This window comes from Muscardinus avellanarius, assembly GCF_963383645.1.
Source record: "Muscardinus avellanarius genome assembly, chromosome: 19".
NCBI classification, from domain to species: Eukaryota; Metazoa; Chordata; class Mammalia; order Rodentia; family Gliridae; genus Muscardinus; species Muscardinus avellanarius.
The window spans coordinates 14,352,504-14,375,278 of NC_137805.1; the positions used below are offsets into that span (position 1 = coordinate 14,352,504).

The window sequence follows — 22,775 nt, forward strand, 5'->3', positions numbered from 1 at the left end:
CCCACCTCCCCACCCACTTCCCCACCTAAGCCTCCTCACCTCCTCCCACTTTGGTCAGCCATTCTGGGGCTGGACAGGGGGCATTGTGACCTGTTGCTAGATAGGGCCCTGGGAGGGAGGGGGCTCCTGGGGGAGCCTAGCCAGCGAGCACACCACGTCTGAGAACCAAGACTCACCCTTTGCTAGCGCTCTGGCTGAGGGCGCTCCCGTGGGGCTCCGGGCTGTCAGGAAGACATTCTGATTCCATTACCACTTGGGCCACTGTCCAAGGGAGGGGGCCTACTCCTCCTTCCCACAAGTCAGAGCCATTTTTCTGGGGACCAGTCATTCAATCTCTCTGTCCCCAGCTCTCATCTCTTGAGAGTGGGGTGATGCTACCACTCTTGGCAGGGGGACTTTTTCAGAACATCAGTCCTGGAATGTAGAAATAGGTCTGCCAGGACGCAACTCCAGGCTTTCTGGGGCAGGGTTCCCATGTGACCTACTGAATCGGGGGGGGGGGGGGGGGGGGTTGGGAAGTAAGGCTATCCTCTAAGAACTAAATTAAGATAATAGGGCTGGGGTGTCCCTCAGTGGCAAAGTGCTTGCCTTGCAAGCACAATGCCCTGGGTTTTATCTCCAGTACCAAAAACAACAACAACAAAAAAATAGAGCCGGGCGTGGTGGTGCACACATTTGTAATCCCAGCATTTGGGAGGCTGCGACAGGAGGATTGTGGTTCGAGGCTGTCCCTTGCAACTCAGTGAGACCCTGTTTCAAAATAAAGAATAAAAAAACAGGGCTGGGGGTATAGCTGGGAGGTAGAATGCCCCTGAGTTCCATCCCTAGTACCACAAAAAAAGTAAATAAATAAATAAATAAAATTAACAAAGGGACTGGTTACATGGCAGAGAAACCCAACTCACTGATAATCTGTAAATGGGGAGTGGCTGCAGAGGGCCTGGAGACAGGAGAGTAGTGACTGGAGAGGAAAGAGTAGAAATGAATCATAATTAAAAAAACTTAATTATGAAAAGCCAGACGGTGGCACACACCTGTAATCCCAATACTTGGGAGGCTGAGATAGGAGGATCTAAGGTTTAAGGCCAGCCAGCCTTGGTCACTTAACAAGATTCTCAGCAATTTAGTGAGACCCTAAAAATAGGATTGAGGTGTAGCTTAGAGGTAGAATACCCTTAGGTTCAATTCCTAGTAACACACGCACACATACACACACTCAAAGTAAAGAGGAAGAGGGAAAAATTAATATTGGTTCCCATACTATAAAGGAAAACTGATGAGGATGGGAAAAAGAAAACACTGGCTAAACAGTCCCTAGAAGACCAAACAGACTGAGTCAGGTTGCCTCCGGCAAGGCCTGTGCAGACTCCGGCCTGGCCTTCACATCTGTGGTGGTGACGCACAGACAGACCATAGACCACTATCCCCGGGACTATTAACTGAGTGTCCTCTTTTGTTTGTGTTTGGTGGTACTGGAGATTAAACCCAAAGGCATTCTACTTCCAAGCTATGCTCTCAGCCCTTTTTGTTTCTTGTTTTGAAACAGGGTCACATTAGGTTGCTAAGACTTCTGCCAAATTGCTGAGGCTGGTCTTGAACCTGCAAGCCTCTTGTCTCAGCTTCCCAGGTACTGGGATTACCAGCATGCACCGCTATGCTTGCCTACTGATTGACCTTTCTCTGGCTCTTCTTGCTTATCCAGTAACTGGGCTTTTGATAAAAGATTTGTCAGGCCAGGCGTGGTGGCGCACGCTTGTAATCCCCGCGTTTGGGAGGCTGAGACAGGAGGATTGCATGGGTTTGAAGCCAGCCTCGGCTACTTAGTGAGACTTTCGGCAACTTAGCGAGACCCTGTTTCCAAATAAAATATAAAAAAAAAGGTCTGAGAGTATAGCCCGGAGGTAGAAAGCCTCTGGGCTCCACCCCCAGTACCACCAAAAAAAAAAAAGAAGATTTGTCAGCTGGGCGTGGTGGCGCATGCTTGTAATCCCCGCGTTTGGGAGGCTGAGACAGGAGGATTGTAGGCTCTAGGACAATGTCAGAAAATAGTGAGACTCTCATCAACCTAGTGAGACTCTGTTTCAAAATAAGAATAAAATAGGAGCCAGGTGTGTTGGCGCATGCTTGTAATCCCAGTCCTTGGGGAGGCTGAGACAGGAGGATCGCAGTTCTCAGCCAGCCTCAGCGACTTAGTGAGGCCCTTTGCAACTCAGTGAGACCCTGTTTCAAAATAAAGAATAAAAAATTGGGCTGGGGGTGTAGCTTGGAGGCAGAATGCCCCTGGGTTCCATCCCGAGAACCGCACACATACACACAAAGATACAGATTTGTCTAGGAGGGGAGAGGCTAGAACAGGGGATCCCAGCTTTTCTTTTTCCATTAATTCCAATTGCTTTAGTAAATGATCAAATTAACATTAATGTTTAAGATTGCCGATCCCCTGATTCAGATCAGTTCTGGATACATCCATAAGATTACTTTCCTGGACATACAAAACTGAGGGCCGTGTCCTCACCATTCCACCAGGATGAGCGGGTGGTAATGCTCCCTCAGGGTTCCCCGGGGCCAGCTGCTCTCCTTTACAGGAGAGTTCCATGTGCGATTTGCTCCAACTTTTTAATTCAATGGCCATTTACCAAGTACTTCGTACGTGCCAGGCATTGCACCTGATACGGGGTCATAATTCCTCAAAGTAGAGCGTGAGAGGATGCTTGTCCGCGGGATTGATGGAGGAGGAAGAGTTTTAGGGAAGGAAGGGAACTGGAATGGGAATCGCTCCCCAGGGCCGGTCTCATCACCTACCTGTGCGTCAGTCGGCCATTGGCTGTGTCTCCTCCGCGGGGCAAGTGGAGAGGGAGGCGGTGGCTGGAGAAGCGCGGCCTTCCTGTGAGGCACAGCTGAGAGGCGTCGGGAGGAGAGCAGACAGCTCTGACGTACGGCAAACGCCACGGCAGGTGTAGCAGCACAATGCAGTGGAGAGCCAACAGTCACAGCAGCGGGCATTGTGCAGCGAAGGATTAACTCCGCCATTCTAGAATGTCCCAGTCCTGCTCGTTCTAAAGAACAGTCTGGCCCTTGCTGGACCCCTGGGAACCCACCTTTAAGCCCTTGGAATAGCTTGCCCAGTGAAGCTGCGTTTGTTTACATGGGGGCTACATCCGATAGTCTATGTCCACGATGGGCTTTATCCTGGGCCACGCGGTATCACGCTGGCCTCCGGAGGGGCTGGACTGAGTTGAGTCACACGGACAGGCAACGTATCTACACGACTGACCCTCAATAGACACGTGGGACATCAGGGTTCCCGTGAGCTCTCTCACGGGAACATTCAGCATGTTGTCATACGTCACGCGGGGAGAATGAAGAACTGTCCGCGTGATTCCATCTCCAGATGACTGCACGTTTCTGCCCGATGCTTTCTGCACCCTGCCCTTTGTGCCGTATTTTATTGCTGATATAATCTGTATCCTTTCTCTGCAACAAACTGTAGCCATGAGTATGACCACTTTGCTGAGTTCTGTGCAATCCCCCTCCCCGCCCCCCGGCACTGGGGATGGAACCCAGGGGCACTGAGCTACATCCCCTGGCCCTATTTGTTTAGACTTTTTTTTTTTTTTTTGGAAACAGGGTCTCACTGAGTTGCGAAGGGCCTCGCTAAGTAGCTGAGGCTGTCTGCAAACTGCCATATCCTGGTCTCAGCCTCCCGATTGCTGGTATCACAGGCACGCGCCACCACGCCCGGCAGCTCTGTGAATTCTTGTAGCGGACCACTGAACCTGAGGGTGGTCCCCTGGACCCCTGTAAAGCGTTGGTGTCAGAAATGGGATTCACAGGAACAGCCCTGACTCACTGAAGAGGGTAGAACAGGGGATTCGAGCTTTTCTTTATCCATGAATTCCAATTGCTTTGGTAAATGAGCAAATTAGCATTAAGGTTAAAGATTGCCAGTCCCCTGATTCAGATCAGTTCTGGATACATCTGTAAGATTACTCTCCTGGACGTACAAAACTGAGGCATGTCCAGTTTCAAGCATGCGGAAGTGGGGTAGGGCTGGCAGGTTTCCTGGATGCCACCCATAGTATGGAAGTGTAGCTGGGCTGTGCTCAGTAAGCTCCATGGGTAAAGCTGGGCATGGTGGGCCATGCTTGTGATCCCAGCATTCGGGAGGCTGAGACAGGAGGATCGTAGGTTCTCGGTCAGCCTCGGCAACTTAGCGAGGCCCCCACAACTTTGTGAGACTCTTTCAAAATAAAAAATAAAATAGGGCTCGGAGTCTGGCTCAAAGGTAGAATGCCCCTGGGTTCAATTCCTAGTCTGTCTGTCTTCTGTCTGTCGGTCTCTCTCTCTCTCTCAACACACACACACACACACACACACACACACACACACACACACAAATTTCACTGGTAAAAGTTATCAGTGGAATTGCTTATTTATTTATTTATTTATTTATTTATTTTGTAGTACTGGGAATGGAACCCAGAGGCATACTACCTCTGAGCTATACCACCAGCTCTATTTTATTTTATTTTTATTTTATTTTATTTTTTGAGGGTCTGGGGATGGAATCCAGAGGCATTTGACCTCCAAGCTACACCCCTTGCCCAATTTTTTATTCTTTATTTTGAAACAGGGTCTCACTGAGTTGTGGAGGCCCTCACTAAGTAGCTGAGGCTGTCTGCGAACCGCGATCCTTCAGTCTCAGCCTCCCAAACGCTGGGATTACAAGTGTGCGCCACCACGCCCAACTATTTTTATTTTGAAATAGGGTCTTGCTAGGTTGATGAAAGTCTCACTACTTGCTGAGGCGGTCCTTGAACCTGCAATCCTCCTGTCTCAGCCTCCAAAGTACTGGGATTGCAAGCAGGTATCACCACACCAGGTTTATCAATGGAATTTATTAATGATAGAGAAATTCCTGAAAAATTGTTTAAGAAATCTGCCAGAAAGTAAAATAATAACTAAAGCCCACTAAGAAAAGAGAAGCCAGGCGTGGTGGTGCACACTTGTGATACCAGCATTCGGAAGGCTGAGACTGGAGGATCGTGGTTTGCAGACAGCCTCAGCTACTTAGTGAGGCCCTTTGCAACTCAGTGAGACCCTGTTTCAAAATAAATAATAAAAAATAGGGCAGAGGGTGCATCTCAGAGGTCAAATGCCCCTAGGTTCCATCCCCAGACCCCCCCCCCCCAAAAAAAAAGAAAGAAAGAGAAAAAGTCCATAAAATTTAAGGTTCGATATTTGAATAATGATACTTTTAGGAAAGTAGAGAAAAAGATGGTGGAATTTTTCAAAAATCAAAAAACCTTTCAGAACTGAAGGATGTGAGTCTTTAGACTACAGGGTCCACCGATTCACAGCACATGGTGAAATTACAACCGCCAGGCTTCCTACAAAGAACTTCCTGTAAGCATCACGTGCGAGGACCAGAAGCGGAATAGCATCAAACTTTAAAATACCAACATCGCTAGCTAGAAGTCAGTAAAGCAATGCTCTCAAATCCTGAGGGGAGACGATTTCCAACCTAGGAAGAGATTGCTGTCCAAATGTCAAGGGTCAGGGTAGAATGGTGACATTTTTAGTCATACAAGTTCTCAAAATTTTTGACCTCACACATGCTTTTCCCTAGGCAGCCACTGGAGGATGTGCATAATACGGCATTCAAGAAACGAGTCTAAACTCATGCTGACAAGAGGCTGGGGCGCGTCCCCTGGCTCTGGTGAAGGACACAACCAGCCCAGCCCAGAGTCGGAAGACAGGCGCTCCAGGGGCGTCCACAGAGGAAGATGGAATGGACCGAGATCAGGGCGCTTAGATACGCTTAGGGCACACGTTCAATTTTATTGTAAAGTGTGTTGAATTAGCAACTGGTGCCCAGAAAACCAAGCAAATGGTAATTATTAATTCTAGGAAGCACAAAAAGTTAAACAATAATATTTTTTGGAGGGGTGGTACTGGGTTTCTGGAAACCCTTCTACCTCCAGGCTACACTCCCAGACCTATTTTTTATATTTTTATTTGGAAACAGGGTCTCTTAAGCCAGCGCGGCTGGCTTCGAACCTGCGCGATCCTCCTGTCTCTGCCTCCCAAGCGCGGGGATTACAAGCGTGCGCCACCACGCCGGGCTTGAATAATAATATTTACCTAGCCATAATAAAAGCACTGGATATTGACTCTGAATGGTAGTTTAGATTTCTTCTTTGTGGGGAAGATGGGGAGGAGGCGGAATGTATGGAGTGTATCTGGAGTGTGTGTGAGAGAGGAAGGAGAGGGGAAAACCAGAGCCTTGACTCCAGAGAGGACGTCAATGCCGCTGCCCCTGAAGCACAGGCTGCGGGATGTGGCATCAGAGACATTGGTACGCGCTTGGGAGGCAGAGACAGGAGGATCGCGCTGGCTTAAGAGACCCTGTTTCCAAATAAAAATATAAAACAGGTCTGGGAGTGTAGCCCAGAGGTAGAAGGGTTCCATCCCCAGTACCACCACCACACACACACACACACACACACACACACACACACACACACACACGACATTGGTACAAATGTTGGGAGCATGGTAGCCCACACTTGTAACCCCCATAGCTGGGAGTTAAGATAGGAGGACCACAGGTTTGCAGCCAGCTTCAGTGACTTCGGGAAGCCCTCTGCAACTTAGTGAGCCCCTGCTTCAAAATAAACAGAGCTGGGGGTATAGCGCAGAGGTAGAATGCCCCTGGGTTCCATCTCCAGTAACACACACACACACACACACACACACACACACACACACACACACACACACACAACACCTGCATAGAAGAGACAGCTGGGGAGGTGGTGCGGAGGGGTGTGTGGGTGGAGGGTGCCCCTGCGCACCTAGGCGCCAAGGGAGCCACCCTCGAGGCTGGCCCACGTCGCAGGGAGCGCGCCTGGCAGGAAATGGGCTTCATCTTAGCACCGAGACAGGAGACTGGAGGCGCCATCAGGCACTGGACCCCATTACTTTGTTATTTGTGCAGCCAAACACATAGTCTCCTTTCTTTTCTTTTCTTTTCTTTTTTTTTTTTTTTTTTTTTGGTGGTACTGGGGGTGGAACCCAGAGGCTTTCTACCTCCAGGCTATACTCCCAGACCTATTTTATATTTTATTTGGAAACAGGGTCTCACTAAGTTGCTGAGAGCCTCACTAAGTAGCTGAGGCTGGCTTCGAACCCGTGCAATCCTCCTGTCTCAGCCTCCCAAGCGCGGGGATTACAAGCGTGCGCCACCACGCCCGGCACACACATACCTTTTGAGGTGACCAGGGATCAGGTCTAGGCCCTGAGGTCTACGCCCGCGGGGCTGTGTAAAGTGGGTACCAAGGCTTTTCTAGAGGGGGAGTGAGCTTCCTGCCAAGCACACAGCAATCCAGCAAGATGGTCTCAGGTAGTGAGTGTGAACGCCTTGTAAACAATACCAACCAAAGGGCCTGGGGCTGCGTGACAAAGAGGACAGTGCTTACCTAAGTGAGCCGACCTCAGAGTGCTGACCTTAGTTAGCTAACTTTAGAGTGCTGACCTGAGTGAGCTGACCTCAGAGTGCTGACCTGGGTGAGCTGACCTCAGAGTGCTGACCTTAGAGTGCTGACCTGGGTGAGCTGACCTTAGAGTGCTGACCTGAGTGAGCTGACCTGGGTGAGCTGACCTCAGAGTGCTGACCTGAGTGAGCTGACCTCAGAGTGCTGACCTCAGAGTGCTGACCTTAGAGTGGCCAGGGATGGCCTTTGGGGGCAGGTGACATGGAAGGAAATCTAAGTGATAAGAATGAAGCCAGGTGTGGTGGCGCACGCTTGTAATCCCCGCGCTTGGGAGGCTGAGACAGGAGGATCGCACAGGTTCGAAGCCAGCCTCAGCTACTGAGTGAGGCTCTCAGCAACTTAGTGAGATCCTGTTTCCAAATAAAATATAAAAAATAGGTCTGGGAGGAAAGCCTCTGGGTTTCACCCCCCAGTACCACTAAATAAATAAATAAATAAATGACAAAAATGACCGGACTGGAACTTGGTAAATAAGTACAAAGGCCTGGATGGGCTCCACGTGGGAGGAGCAGCTGGACCACTTGGTGCCTGGGGCATTGCGGGCAGATGAGAGGAGACAGGGTAGGGAAGACCTTGGCCCTGCAGGTGAGCCCGGAAGCGGGAAGCGGCAGGGACTGGCTGCTGTGTGGGGGAAGGGAGGGATGGAGGAAAGGCTGGGACCTGGACCCTGAGATGGCCTGCTTAATGCGCCTCCCTCCCGGGCTCCTCCTCCCTTTTATACCTTTGAGAGGTGGATGGCGTTGGGGGCCAGAGGTCGGAAAGTGACCGGGCTGGGCGCTGTGGGGCCAGGCAGCTCTCAGTAGCTGCCCGGGGATGCTGGGAGGCATGGTCTACAGTGTTGCCGGGCTGGCACTCTGCGCAGGGAGCCCCTGCTGTGGAGAGGGTCCCTCTGCCCTGGACCTGGCAGTGCTGCTGGGCAAAGTGCTCCAAAGAGGTGTCACGGGGAAAGGGTTGATCCTGAGAAGGCTCCTAGGAGCTCCCAGTGACAGACAGACAGGAGGACTGACCTCAGGGCTGGCCGGGTCCTTGGCTCACAAGACGAAAGAATCCAGCATGTGTCAGAGACATGGACAGAGGCTTATTTAGGAGAGAGATTAAGAGATGTATGTTCAAGGAGAATGAGGGTCACCTCCAGAGGGAGGAAGGCATTTTTTTTGGGGGGGGATGATTCACACCTAGTTTTTTCTTATTTTATTTATTTATTTATTTATTTATTTATTTATTTATTTATTTATTTTATTTATTTATGTGGTACTGGGGATAGGGCCCAGGGGCATTATACCTCCAAGTTGGACCCTGAGAGCCCTATTATTTATTTATTTATTGTGGTACTGGGGATGAAACCTAGGGGCATTCTACTTCTGAGCGACACCCCCAGCCCTATATTTTATTCCTTGTTTTGAAACAGGGTCTCACTGAGTTGCAAAGGGTCTTACTAAATAGTTGAGGCTGTCCTCGAACCGTAATCCTCCTGTCTCAGCCTCCCAAATACTGGGATTATAAGTGTGTGCCACCACGCCTGGCTTATTCTTTTATTTTGAAACAGGGTCTCACTGAATTGCAGAGGACCCCACTAAGTTGCTGAGGCTGGCTGCGAACCTATCATCCTCCTTCCTGTCTTAGCCTCCTAAATACTGGTGTTAGAAGCGTGTGCTCCCACACTGTGTCCAACTCTTTTTTTTTTTTTCCGTACTTGGGGTGGAACCCAGGGACATTCTTTGAGCTACATCCCCAGCCCCTATTTCTATTATTCTTTATTTCGAAACAGGGTCTCACTAAGTTGCAGAGGCCTCAACCAAGTAGCTGAGGCTGTCTGTGAACCGCGATCCTCCCGTCTCAGCCCCCCGGATGCTGGGATGACAAGCGTGCCCACCACGCCCCGCTCTGATTCTTCTTTTAAAGGGAACTTGGTGAGGGTGGGTATGAGGAGGTACCCAAGGATGGGGTCAGTCCAGGGATCACCAGATGGCCCGCGGTGACCTGCCTGGTCACTTCCGGAGCCTTGGGCTGATCTTGGTCTCTGTTATCTGATCAGCAGATAATGCTAAAAAGTCTGTAAATTACAGGCTTCTCGGGACCTCACGTCTAATTCTCAGGAATTTGGGAGTGAGAGGCCTGGGAAACAGAACTGGCTCGAGGAGTGGAGGTCTGAGGAATGTAAACGCCAGGCTTTCGTGCTAAAGTTTTTTTTTTTTTTTTTCGGAATGGGGGTAATAAAAAAGTTCTATTTTTCCTTGTTCCTGTCTACCCATTTCTTTTATTCCTTCTGTCCTACTCGGGAGGCCTTGGTGGCAAGGGCCCTGGTGGCAAAGTCACCCCTTTTCTGGGGACTCTCTAGTCTTCTCTCCGCACACTTGGGGTGCACCGGGTGCGGGTCTTCTAGGACTGGCGCCTTGCTGGGGGGGGGGGTGTCCCTGCCTGCGCTGGGCCTGGGTCAGGAGCACCAGCCGCTTCCCAGCTCGGGTCTCGGGCCTTGGCGCTGACACGCTGATTTGGAATGATTTAATTTACTTATATATATAGACAGTGGTCCTGCAGAAAAATGTGATGGCCCTCACAAGCCCCGCGTTCCAGAAGATTCCTGGCTACCTCTGAGCATCACTTCTGGGGCTGGTGGCGAAGGCCAAAGCCTTTGCACGGCGACTTCTTCCTTCTGGGGAGGCGACCCAGGCGTGCGGACCCAAAGGGGTCCTAGAAGGAGGGACAGGAATGCTCCCAGCTCCGGAATCCCCAGATCTCCCGGCAGCCCCGCAAGGAGACGCCAAAGGCTGCGGAATCCTGGACGGGTTAGAGGAAGGGGACGAGGAGACGAGGGGCGTCCGCCTCCGCCCGGCGGGCCCAGCCCCCTGGGCACCGCGGGTTATATAAGCCCTGAACGTGGCAGCGGTGCGGGGAGGGGAGCAGAGGGGGCGTGGCCGGGTGGGTGGCGATGGAGCTCCGCCTCCGCTCGCCCCCTCGGGCGGCCTCCCTGAAGGGTTCTCGAGGACCAGCCCTTGCCCTCGGCGCGCCTCGCCCCGCCTCAGTTTCCCCATCCTCCGCCCCTCTGGTCCTCCCCATCCTCCGCCCCTCTGATCCTCCCTCCCTGGCAGGCGCTGGATGGATTTCCCTCTCGGGATGTAGTTTCTTCCGCAAAGTCCTCAGCCTCGCTGGCTCGACCGAGTCGCTCCGCCGCTCTGGGCCTCAGTTTACCAGTTTGTAAAATGCGGTTTGACTGAAAGACCGCGCGTAGAGCGCGTGGCACCGCGCAGGGCACTAAGTGGGCGCTGGCTGAGGGACGGGCGCCGGGGGGCGGCAGAGGGTCGCGCACGAGCGAGGCCAGTTAGCCCGGGAGGGGGCCAGGGTCGACGGGGACCCCGGCCGCCCATGGGGGTCGGCGCTGCAGGCCCTCCCCTCTCCCCTCCCCTCCTCGTCCCTCCCACCTCCTCTCTCCCCTCCTCCTCCCTTCTCTTCTCCCCTCCGCGCCCTCTCTTCTCCTCTCCCCCTCCCCCTCTCCTCTCCCCCTCCCCTTCTCTTCTCCCCTCTCCCCATTCCCCCTCCCTTCTCTTCCCCCTCCCCTCCCTCTCTTCTCTCCCCCTCCCCCTCCCCCTTCTCCCTCCTTTCTCTTCTCCCTCTCCCCCTCCCCCTTTTCTCCCCTTCCCCTCCCCTCCCCCTCTCCCTTCTCCCTCCTTTCTCTTCTCCCCTCTCCCCCTCCTCCCCTCCCTCTCTTCTCCCCTCCCCTCCTCCCCCTCCTCCCCCTCCCCCCTCCTTTCTCTTCTCCCCTCTCCCCCTCCTCCTCCCTCTCCCCTCCCTCTCTTCTCCTCTCCCCCTCCGCCTCCCTCCTCCTCCCCCTTCTCCCTCCCTTCTCTTCTCCCTTCTCCCCCTCCTCTCCCCTCCCCTCCCCCCCCTCCCCTCTCCCCTCCCCTCCCTCTCTTCTCCCCTCTCCCCCTCCTCCCCTCTCCCGCGAGGTCGGGGCGGCGCGAGGCCGGGCGGAGACTGCCGAGGGGCGTGGGGAGGGCGGGCAGGAAGGGGCGGGGGGCTCGGCCGCGGCCACAGGAAGAGCCGAGCCCACCGCCCTCCGCGTCCCCGCTGCTCGCCGGCCATGTGGGGTCTCCTGCTCGCCCTGGCCGCCCTGGCGCCCGCCGTCGGCCTGGGTCTGGGGGCGCCCGGCACCTCGACGCTGGGTTCGACGGCGCCCGCGCCCCCCGAGGGCCCGCGCCCCACGCCCGCCCCGCGCCGCGGCCCCGCGCAGCCCGCCCCGGCCCACGGTGAGCCGGCCCGCCCGCCCCGCACCGGACCCCGCCCGCGGCGGCTGCTGACTCAGCAGCTCGAGGCCCGGCGGCCCCGGACGTGCGGGGTGCGGGTGAGGCCGGGCCTCCCCTCCGCAGATGCAGACGTGAGGCCGGCGGGCGCTGCGGGCCCCGCGCGTGGGAGGCTGAGGCAGGAGGATCGCAGGTTCAAAGCCAGCCGCACCGCTGACTTGCAAGACCCTGTTTCTTTTTCTTTCTTTTCTTTTCTTTTCTTTTTTTTTTTTTCCGGGTCTGGGGATGGAACCCAGGGCCATTTGACCTCCGAGCAACACCCCCTGCCCTTATTTTATTCTTTATTTTGAAACCGGGTCTCACTGAGTTGCAGAGGGCCTCACTAAGCAGCTGAGGCTGTCCGCGAACCGCGATCCTCCGGTCTCAGCCTCCCGAATGCTGGGATGACAAGCGTGCGCCACCACGCCCGGCCTGCAAGACCCTGTTTGAAAATAAAAAATAGAGCGCTTGGGAGGCTGAGACAGGAGGATCACACAGGTTCGGAGCCAGCCTCAGCTACTTAGGGGAGGCTCTCAGCAACTTAGACCCTGTTTCCAAATGAAGTATAAAATAGGTCTGGGAGTGTACCCCGGAGGTAGAAAAACCCCTGGGTTCCACCCTCAGTACCACACACACAAAAAGAATAGGTCTGGAGTGTAGCTTAGAGGTAGATCACCCCAGGGTTCAACCCCCCCATCTCACAAAAACAAACAAAACAAACCGAGGCCAGAACTGGGAGGGAAGGAGGGGCTGGAAGAGGCCAGAAACAGCAAGGGCTGGGCAGAAAGTGTGAAAGGGAGGGTGGACCTGTGTGCAGGAGGGCTGCCTCCACCAGGATGGAGGCTGCTTGACCTCCCGGCTTCTCAGGGGGGCTGGCAGGCAGGGGTCTCCGGGAAGCCAGTGGAACTGTGTCTGGAGGGTATCTCTGAGTCAGGAGGAGCCGCAGAGGGCAGCAAAGGGGGGGGGTCAGTATGTGCAAAGGCACAGGGGCACCAGACACCCACACAGTGGAGGCGGCCGTGGGCCTGGCGGGTAGGGAACTAGCAGTTCTGGCTGTGCTAGGCTGGAGAGTGACAGGCAGCCCTGCCTGGGAATGCCTCGCAGCAGGCAATCAGGGATTTGAGGACAGGACATCTCAGCCCAGAGAACGCTGCCATGAGCCTAAGTCGAGAGCTAAGGAAGTCTCCTTTGGGAAAGGGGGCGGGGCAGCTAGTGCAAGCCCTGGGGTGGAAAAACTGACCCGGGCCATGGTGGCGCCCACTTGTAATCCCAGCATTTAGGAGGCTGAGACAGGAGGAACAAAGGCTTGTGGCTGGCCTCAGCTATTTAAATAGTGAGGCCCTCTGCAACTTAGTGAGACCCTGTTTCAAAAGAAAGAATAAAAAATCGGGCTGGGGGTACAGCTCGGAGGTGGAAGGCCCCTTTCCGCGGTTCTGTGCCTCCCTGCGCCCTAGGAACCTCGGGACAGCAAGTCCGGATTCGAGTCATCAAAAAGAAAAAGATCATTGTGAAGAAGAGAAAGAAACCGAGTGGCGCCAGTCCTCCGGTGACTGCCAAGCCTGGGGCGACCACCAGCCCAGCAAGGACCCTCAATGTCCCTGAGAGACGAGAACCAGGTACTTCCTCTCCGGGGGCCAGGCTGCAGCTCCCGGGCACTTAGGCTGACCCTTGGCCCCGTGGGCACAGGCGTGCCCAGCACAGCAGCGCACGTTGGCCCAGCCTCTTACCTGCTCTGGCTGCCCTCTCTGTGGTCCTCTCTTACTGCCCTGTCCCTACCGCAGGCTGCCCACCTTTGGGCCTGGAGTCCCTGCGAATTTCAGATAGCCAGCTTGAGGCGTCCAGCAGCCAGTCCTTCGGACTTGGGCCACACCGGGGACGGCTCAATATCCAGGTAATGGACCCCGGCTCCGCACCCAGGTCTGAGGGCCAACCAAGGGATCCCCTGGGGCTTCTCCCCTCCCCCCTCTATGTCCGAAGGTACCCGCTCTGCCCAGCGGGGCCGATGCCATGTCTGGGGCCCACAGTCAGGCCTGGAGGATGGAGACTTGTACGACGGAGCCTGGTGTGCCGAGCAGCAGGACACGGAGCCGTGGCTGCAGGTGGACGCGAGGAGCCCCACGCGTTTCTCGGGCGTCATCACGCAGGGCAGGAACTCTGTCTGGAGGTGAGGCGGGCCAGCCCTCAGCCGGGGAGTCGTGGGTGGACGCAGGAGGGCTGCCCTGGGCCTGGCGGGGGTGCCGAGGATGCCGTCTCTCCTGCCAGGTACGACTGGGTCACATCGTACAAGGTGCAGTTCAGCAACGACAGTCGCACCTGGTGGGGGAGTCGGAATCACAGCAGCGGGTTGGACGCGGTGAGTGGCCTCAGAGCGGGAGCCCCTGCACGGGGCGTTGGGACCCAGCACACTATGGGGTGCTTGGAGGGACTGGGGCTCCTTAGAGGTAAGGATAGATGTCCACACAGGCATCTGTCTCAGGAGTACCGGGCTTTTGTCAGGATGGGTGCCACCCCTGGGAGGTTCCATGAGAGCCGGGCTGCTTGGGGATGTGCCCACGTGCTCCAGAGGCCTCCGCTGCGCCATCAGGTGGAAGCTGCCTGGTGCTCCAGCTCCCTCTGGGAGGAGGCGCTTCCTTCTGTCCGGGAGCTGCTCTGATCACTTGCCATCGACTCCTTGCTCCGGCTCCTCCTGCTCACGGACACCGTTTATTCTTTTCTTTTTTTTGTGACGCTGGGGATTGAACCCAGGGGCATTCTACCTCTTAGCTATATTCTCAGCCTTATCTTATTATTTAGTCTCACCACTTGCTGAGGCTGTATTTGAACCGGCAGTTCTCCTATCTCAGCCTCGGGAGTACAGGGATTCCAGGCGTGCACCACCACGCCCAGCCCATGGACCCCTTTTATACCGGGAGGGGCTGTTCTCAAGGACCAAGGCCACGCTGGTCCAATGAACAATGGCTGAGCCAAAAAACACAGCCTCCGGGGGCCGCCCACTGGCGGGCTGTGGGCAGAGGGTCCACGCTCCGTGCAGAGTCCACCAGGGAGGGTTAGCTAGTGAGTTTGGAGGTCTGAGCTCCTTTCTTGGATCTTGGGCCAGGCTGGGTGTCGAGCAGCCCCAGCAAAGGACTTGGTGTCCACAGGTATTCCCTGCCAATTCAGACCCAGAAACCCCAGTGCTGAACCTTCTGCCAGAGCCCCAGGTGGCCCGCTTCATCCGCCTGCTGCCCCAGACCTGGCTCCAGGGAGGCTCGCCGTGCCTCCGGGCGGAGATCCTGGCCTGCCCCGTGTCAGGTGGACAGGGCAGGACGGGCAGGGCCTGGGTGCAAGGGCATCCTCCACTGTGAGGCCACCCTCACCTTGAACTCGCCTCCCACAGATCCTAACAACCTACTCCCCGAGGACCACGCACGGGGGTCCCCCGACCCTCTGGACTTCCGGCATCACAATTATAAGGCCATGAGGAAGGTCAGCTACAGCCCCACGGCTTAGGAAGGAGGCCCTGCCTGCCTCAGGTCCAGATTCACATGCAGTGTCTGCCTCCAGCCTCCGCTGCTCCCTGCCCCTCGCTGTCTCCCGCTGACCCCCAGGTTGTGCCCCAGTCGCCCTTGACATGGCCCCCTCCTTGCTCGGCCCGTCTCCTGGGTCTGCCACTTGCCTCCTGGACCAGCCCTTGACCCGCAGTGTGACCCCCGCCCCGGGCCTCAGATCTGCCCCTCCGCCCCGCAGCTGATGAAGGAGGTGAATGAACAGTGCCCCAACATCACCCGCATCTATAGCATCGGGAGGAGCCACCAGGGCCTGAAGCTGTATGTGATGGAGCTGTCGGACCGGCCTGGGGAGCACGAGCTGGGTACTGGCCGGCGGCGTGGGGGAGGGGCGCCGGGCAGGCGGCGGGGAGCTGCTGCGAGCCCCGTGTGTTGCAGGAGAGCCCGAGGTCCGCTACGTGGCCGGCATGCATGGGAACGAGGCCCTGGGCCGCGAGCTGCTCCTGCTGCTCATGCAGTTCCTGTGCCGGGAGTTCCTGCGGGGGAACCCGCGGGTGACCCGGCTGCTCACCGAGACACGCGTTCACCTGCTGCCGTCCATGAACCCTGACGGCTACGAAACCGCCTACCGCCGGGTAGGCCCCGGCACGACGGCACCCGCCTTCTGGTGCCTGGAGCCTGCTTGGCTTGAACAAACCCCTGTTCTGGCAGGGCTCAGAGCTGGTGGGCTGGGCCGAGGGCCGCTGGACCTACCAGGGCATTGACCTCAATCACAATTTTGCTGACCTCAACACGCCGCTGTGGGACGCGGAGGACGACGGGTTGGTGCCCCACACCGTCCCCAACCATCACCTGCCGCTGCCTGCGTATTACACCCTGCCCAACGCGACTGTGAGTATCCCGGGGCGCGGGAGGCCCGGGCGCCCCGTCCTTGTGTCCCGGGCCTCCTGACCTGCCCCTGTCCAGGTGGCTCCTGAGACTCGGGCAGTGATCGAGTGGATGAAGCGGATTCCCTTTGTGCTGAGCGCCAACCTCCACGGGGGTGAGCTGGTGGTGTCCTACCCCTTCGACATGACCCGGACACCGTGGGCCGCCCGGGAGCTCACCCCCACGCCCGACGATGCCGTCTTCCGCTGGCTCAGCACCGTCTACGCTGGCACCAATCGGGCCATGCAGGACACAAGTCGCCGGCCCTGCCACAGCCAGGACTTCTCCCTGCACGGCAACATCATCAACGGGGCCGACTGGCACACGGTCCCCGGGAGTATGTGCCTGGGCGGGGTCGGCCCCGTCCTGTGCTGTTACGGACAATCTCTTAGCCGTTCCCACCCCTAAGTGTCCCCCAGGGGAGGGCGCCCGTCCTGCCCGAGGCCTCAGTTTCTGTGGTCCCCTAGGCATGAACGACTTCAGCTATCTTCACACCAACTGCTTTGAGGTCACGGTGGAGCTGTCCTGCGACAAGTTCCCTCACGAGAGCGAGCTGCCCCAGGAGTGGGAGAACAACAAAGATGCCCTTCTCACCTACCTGGAGCAGGTGGGAGCGGAGGCCCGGGCCACCCCGCCCAAGTCCCGAGCGCCTGCTCTCCATGGAGGCGGCCGCTCCCTCCAGGGGCTCTCCCACCGCCTCGCTACCATCCGATCTCAGATGCCGAGGGCCATGCTGGGCACCTGATTGTCTTGGAAGGACCTAGGCAGGAAGGAAGTGCACTTGGCAGGCAGGGCAGTGTCGGATGTTGGGAGACAGTGGGACTAGACCCCAGGACGTCTAAGGGGTGGTCCCTGGAGCTGTCCCAGACCTCTCCACCCTCAGGAGAGCTCTTCTCAGAAAAGACATTAGGTAGGTGTCAGACCTGCCCTGGCACAGACTTATTTCTTGGATGGCTCCCTAAGAATGGCTTCCAATGATTCTATCAAAGATAAGTCTGATAACAAGGGCCACCTGCGGTGGGGAGCGGGAAGGCAGGCGTCCCTACCAGTCCACGTAGTTTTGTGACTCGGGATAATTTTACCGTTTCGTCACCTGGGCTCATAGTAGACGTGCTACCTTTATCAGGCTTGTAGGAGAGCAGAGCCAGACAGTTAGCTGAAGGCGGCCCCTGTAGCAGAGGGAGGGGCGCTGACGGCGTCTCCCACGCAGGTGCGCGTGGGCATTGCGGGAGTCGTGCGGGACAAGGACACGGAGCTTGGGATTGCGGACGCCGTGATCGCTGTGGACGGGATCAACCATGACGTGACGACGGGTGTGTGGGGCAGGGCTGGGGAGGGCCGGGGAAGGGCTCAGGGTCCTGGGGCCTCACCTTGTTCTTCCTGCTTCAGCGTGGGGCGGGGATTACTGGCGGCTGCTGACCCCTGGGGACTATATGGTGACCGCCAGTGCCGAAGGCTACCATTCCGTGACTCGGAGCTGCCGGGTCACCTTTGAAGAGGGCCCTGTTCCCTGCAATTTTCTGCTCACCAAGACTCCCAAACAGAGACTCAGAGAGCTGCTGGCAGCCGGGGCCAAGCTTCCCCCGGACCTTCGGAGGCGGCTGGAGCGGCTGAGGGGGCAGAAGGATTAAAGCCTGCTGCGGCTGAAGACAGCAGAGCCTTGGGCAGGCTGGACCTGCCCCAGCTAAAGGGGAACGGGAGGGAGGAGATGGAGGAACAGGTGTCACGCTCATTAAAGTGCCTGGCACCTTAGCTACCCCCCTGTCTTCTCTGCGTCCTCTCCCAGGTCTTCCCGGGCATCGGCCCGCCTCTCAGTTACTGTTCTGTACGCTCTCTCTTCAGCCTCCTCTGGAGACATGGTGTGGAAAGAGGACCTCACCTGGACCCTTTTTTTTCCTCTTTGCTGTATTGGGGATGGAACCTAGGGGGCTGCATTCTACCTCCGAGCTACACTCCCAGCCCTATTTTTAACTCTATTTTGAAACACAGTCTCACTAAGTAGCAAAGGGCCTTGCTAAGTAGCTGAGGCTGGTGGCGAACCCCAATCCTCCCGACTCAGTCTCCCAAATGCTGGGATTACAGGTGCACCACCACGCCCAGCTCTACCTGGACTCTTTTGTGCAGTACGAGGTATTGAATCCAAGGGCATTCTACTTCTGAGCTACACCCCCACTTCTATTTTATTTATTTTTATTTTTTATTTTTTTTAGTACTGGGGATGGAACCCAGTGGCATTCTACTTCCAAGCTACACTCCCAGGCTTATTTTGTAGTCTTTTTTTTTTTTTTAAACAGAGTCTCACTGAGTTGCTGAGGGCCTCGCTAAGTAGAGGCTGTCTGCCAACTGCGATCCTCCTGTCTCAGCCTTCCGAATGCTGAGATTTTTTTTTTTTTTTTTTTTGAAACAGGGTCTCACTGAGTGGCTGAGGGCATTGCTAAGGCAACTCCCCGCCAAAACTAGCACATCTAAGGACACTACTAAGAGTTAAAGGGCAACTCACAGAATGCGAGAAAATATTTGCAAATCACATATCTGATAAGATTAATACCCAAAATATATAGAGACTTATTTATTTATTTATTTATTTTTGGTGGTACTGGGGGTGGAACCCAGAGGCTTTCTACTTCTGGGAGATACGCCCAGACCTATTTTATATTTTATTTGGAAACAGGGTCTCACTAAGTTGCTGAGAGCCTCACTAAGTAGCTGAGGCTGGCTTCGAACCCGTGCGATCCTCCTGTCTCAACCTCCCAAGCGCAGGGATTACAAGTGTGCACCACCACGTCCAGCTATACAGAGACTTCTAAAACTCAAGAATAAGCCGGTTGTGGTGGCGCACACTTAATCTCCCTGCTCGGGAGGCGGAGACAGGAGGATCGCGCTGGTTCGGAGCCAGCCTTGTTGGCTTAAGAGACCCTGTTTCTAAATAAAAAAAAATATATATATATAAAATAGGTCTGGGAGTGTAGCCCGGAGGTAGAAGGGCTTCCAGGAACCCCAGTACCACCAAAAAAAAAAAAAAAAAAAAGAATAAAAAGATGTTTTTGATCTGAAAAGACATTTCTTCAAATACGATATAAAAGTGGCCAATAATCACATGAGATCATTAGTCATCATTAGTCATTAGGGAAATTAAATTGAAACCATAAGGAGCTACAATTTCATACCCATTAGGATGGATTTATCAATAAGATGGAAAATAAAAAGTGTTGGTGAGGAGATGGAGAAATTTTGAGTTCTCGTGTCTTGCTGGTGGGAACATAAATGTTACAGCCACTGAGGAAAATAGTCGAGTGCTTCCTCAAAATATTAAACATAATTACCACAGGACTAGCAATTCTGTTTCTTAGTATATACCCAAAAGAACCCAAAGCAGCAACTCGGGCAGATACATGTACATCCGTGTTCATGGCAGTATTAGTCACGATAGCCCCAAAGTGAGACAGGCCAGGCTCTGTCAGTAGATGAATGGACACAGTGTGGAATACACACAATGGCCTTTCTCAGCCATAAAAAGGAGTACAATTCTGACATGAGCTACAGCATCCTGCTGGCTGGGTGTGGTGGGGCACACCAGTAATCCCAGCTGTTCCCGAGGCTGAGGTAAGAGGGTCACAAGTTCAAGGCCAGCCTTGTCAATTTGGTGAGACCTTGTCTCAAAATAAGAAATAAAAGGGTTAGGGATGTAGTTCACTGGTACAGAGCCCCTGGGTTCCATCCCCTGGTACTGAAAAAGGAGAATATTATGCTAAGTAAAATATGGCAGATACAAAAGAACAATACATGATTCTACTTATATGACATACCTATATTAAGTAAAGTCATAGAAAAAAGGTGAAGAGAGGTTACCAGGGGTTGGTAGGAAAAGAGTGAGCAGTTAGTGTTTGATGGGTACCAAGTTTCTGTTTGGGATAGTGAAAAATTCTGGATATAGAAAATAGCGATAATTACACAATATTGTGGACGTATTTAATGTCAGTGAATTGTATACCTAAAAATGGTTACATGTGGAGCCGGGTGTGGTGGTGCACGCTTGTAATCCCAGTACTTAGGCTGAGAAAGGATCCGCGTTTGTGGACAGCCCCAGCTACTTAGTGAGGCTTTCTGCAACTTAGTGAGACCCTGTTTCAAAATAAAGGATAGAGCCAGGCGTGGTGGCACATGTTTGTAATCCCAGCATTTGGGAGGCTGAGGCTGGAGGATCACAGTTCACAGACAGCTTCAGCTACTTAGTGAGGCCCTTTGCAGCTCAGTGAGACTCTATTTCAAAAATAAAGAATAAAAAACAGGGATGGGGGTAAAGCTCGGAGGTAAAATGCCCTGGGTTCTATTCCCTGTACTGCAAAATAAATAAATAAATAAATATATGGGGCTGGAAATGTAGCTCAGAGGTAGAATGCCCCTGGGTTCAATCCCCAACACCACACACACACACACACACACGTTAGATGGCAAACCATTTTGTGCATATTTTTCTACTATAAAACTCCTAAACCTCACAATAACTGGGTCCCCCTTTGCTCTGATCATCTCTGCCAGTTACCTGGGATTTCAGAAACAGGTCTGGTTCATAAACACCCTGAGATGAGTGCAAACTATCCCCCACCCACCTCCTTTCTTCTTACTGGAGATAGAACCCAGGGCCATTCTACCTCTGAGCTACACCCCCAGCCCTATTTTTTATTCTTTATTTTGAAATAGGGTCTCACTGAGTTGCAAAGGGCCTCAGTAAGTAGCTGAGGCTCCTGTCTCAGCGTCCCAAGCGCTGGGATGACAAGTGTGAGCCACCACTTTCCTACCTCTGCTGACCTGGCTCCACCTGGCCCCCTTGTCCGTCTATCCGATCTGGGAACTCTTGCTATAATGGAAAGTTTGGTACTTGTCCCAATTTGCCAAATGAAATAATTAGGACAAATCTTTGGGAAGAAGAAAAAAAATTGTATTGATTTGCTAGAAAATTAGAAAATCAGTGAACAGAAGTTCAAGAAAGAAAAGGCTGATTTTCTAAAGCTTAAAGAAAAAGAATTTTTCTTTTAAAACTCCAGGTGTTTATCAGAAAATGTTACTCATGTCCACATGGTCCTTGAGATAAGGTCCTTGTATTTGCTGGCATCAGCGCTGCATTCCTTTGGTCAGTAAACTATTGCGAATGTGTTATTTGTTACTGGAGAGAATTAAAGGAGGAGGGAAGAAAAGGATTCCAGTTTTAAAACAAGCCATCTGCTGGCTGGGACCCGAGGTCCCAATCAGTCCATGAAATGGATCTCAGAGCGTCCGCATCTCAAAGACAGGGCTGGCTATGATGGGCACCTTGTCTTCCTGGTGTGGACATACTGAGTAAAGTTCCTTTCCCTTTTTGCCATTACTGTGTGTGTGTGTGTGTGTGTGTGTGTGTGTGTGTGTGTGTGTGGTACTAGGGGTGGGACCCAGGGGCTTTTCTACCTCCGGGCTCTACTCTCAGACCTATTTTACACCTTATTTGGAAACAGGGTCTCACTAAGTTGCCGAGAGCCTCACTCAGTAGCTGAGGCTGGCTTCGACCTCTGCGATCCTCGATCCTCCTGTTTCAGCCTCCCAAATGCAGGTCTACAGGAAGAAATCCCCACATCAAAAGACCTGCCTGGAGAAAGGGCGAATCTAGTCTGGTCAAAAGAATGGGTATAAAATGTCCTGGGTCCAGAAAAACCTTGGGTGACCTCTTTTCAAGTCACCCCCCATACTACCTCTGGTATAGGGCTTTATTAAGCTGTCCTATCTTTCTGTCTTTGTAATAATAAAACTGTTTAAGCTTCCAGCAAGAGTTCGGGCTCTTGTTTTCTACACATAGCTCAGAAGAAGCAGCGGCTACGTCTCTCACTGTTACAGTTTGGGAGGCAAGCAGGCCCCATAACGGTTCCTCAACCGTAACATTAACCTCAGTCCTTCAGAATGTGACTGTGCTTTGAGACAGAAGGAAGGTAACCGAGGTTAAGTGGAGTCAGATGTGTCCTCTTTTGATATGACTAGTGTCCTTACAAGAAGATGGGGAGATTCCAGCGTCCCGTGCTCCCTCCCTCTCTCCCTCCCCACGTCCCATATAAGGACAGGCAAGTGTGAGCCAGGGAGAAGGGCTTAGGAAAACAAAACCCTCAAATCTTGCTGACACACTTTTTTTTGGTGTGTGGTACTGGAGCTTGTATACCCCCGGCCCTATTTTTTTATTTTATTTGCTATTTATTTATTTGTTTGTTTTGTAGTGCTGGGGATTGAACCCAGGGGCATTCTACCTCTGAGCTACATCCCCGGCCCTTTTTAATTTTCTTTTTTAAATTTTGAAACAGGGTCTCACTAAGTGGCAGAATGTCTCACTAAGTAGCTGAGGCTGGCCACAAACCTGCAATCCTCCTGTCTCAGCCTCCCGATTGCTGGGATCACAGGTGTGCACCGCCACGCCCGGCTCCCGTGGTTCTCACTGAGCCCTGGAGACCACATGGGTGGAGAAGCCCCTCACGGGCTGCTTGTGCGAGCATCTCAGTGCTTGCCTCTCGTGG

General features: G+C 54.0%; 1 protein-coding gene across 1 annotated transcript; it reads left to right on the plus strand.

The window, feature by feature from the left end:
• Positions 1-11,634: 11,634 nt before the first annotated feature.
• On the plus strand, positions 11,635-17,876 carry CPXM1 (carboxypeptidase X, M14 family member 1; the record flags this gene model as incomplete). The annotated part of the gene is made up of 14 exons (XM_080716015.1): positions 11,635-11,800; positions 13,288-13,449; positions 13,615-13,724; positions 13,858-13,997; positions 14,096-14,186; positions 14,974-15,124; positions 15,210-15,298; positions 15,560-15,683; positions 15,757-15,953; positions 16,030-16,209; positions 16,285-16,582; positions 16,713-16,852; positions 17,456-17,558; positions 17,635-17,876. 14 exons carry the CDS (start codon positions 11,635-11,637, stop codon positions 17,874-17,876), a joined length of 2,193 nt encoding a protein of 730 aa, XP_080572141.1.
• Positions 17,877-22,775: the final 4,899 nt, after the last annotated feature.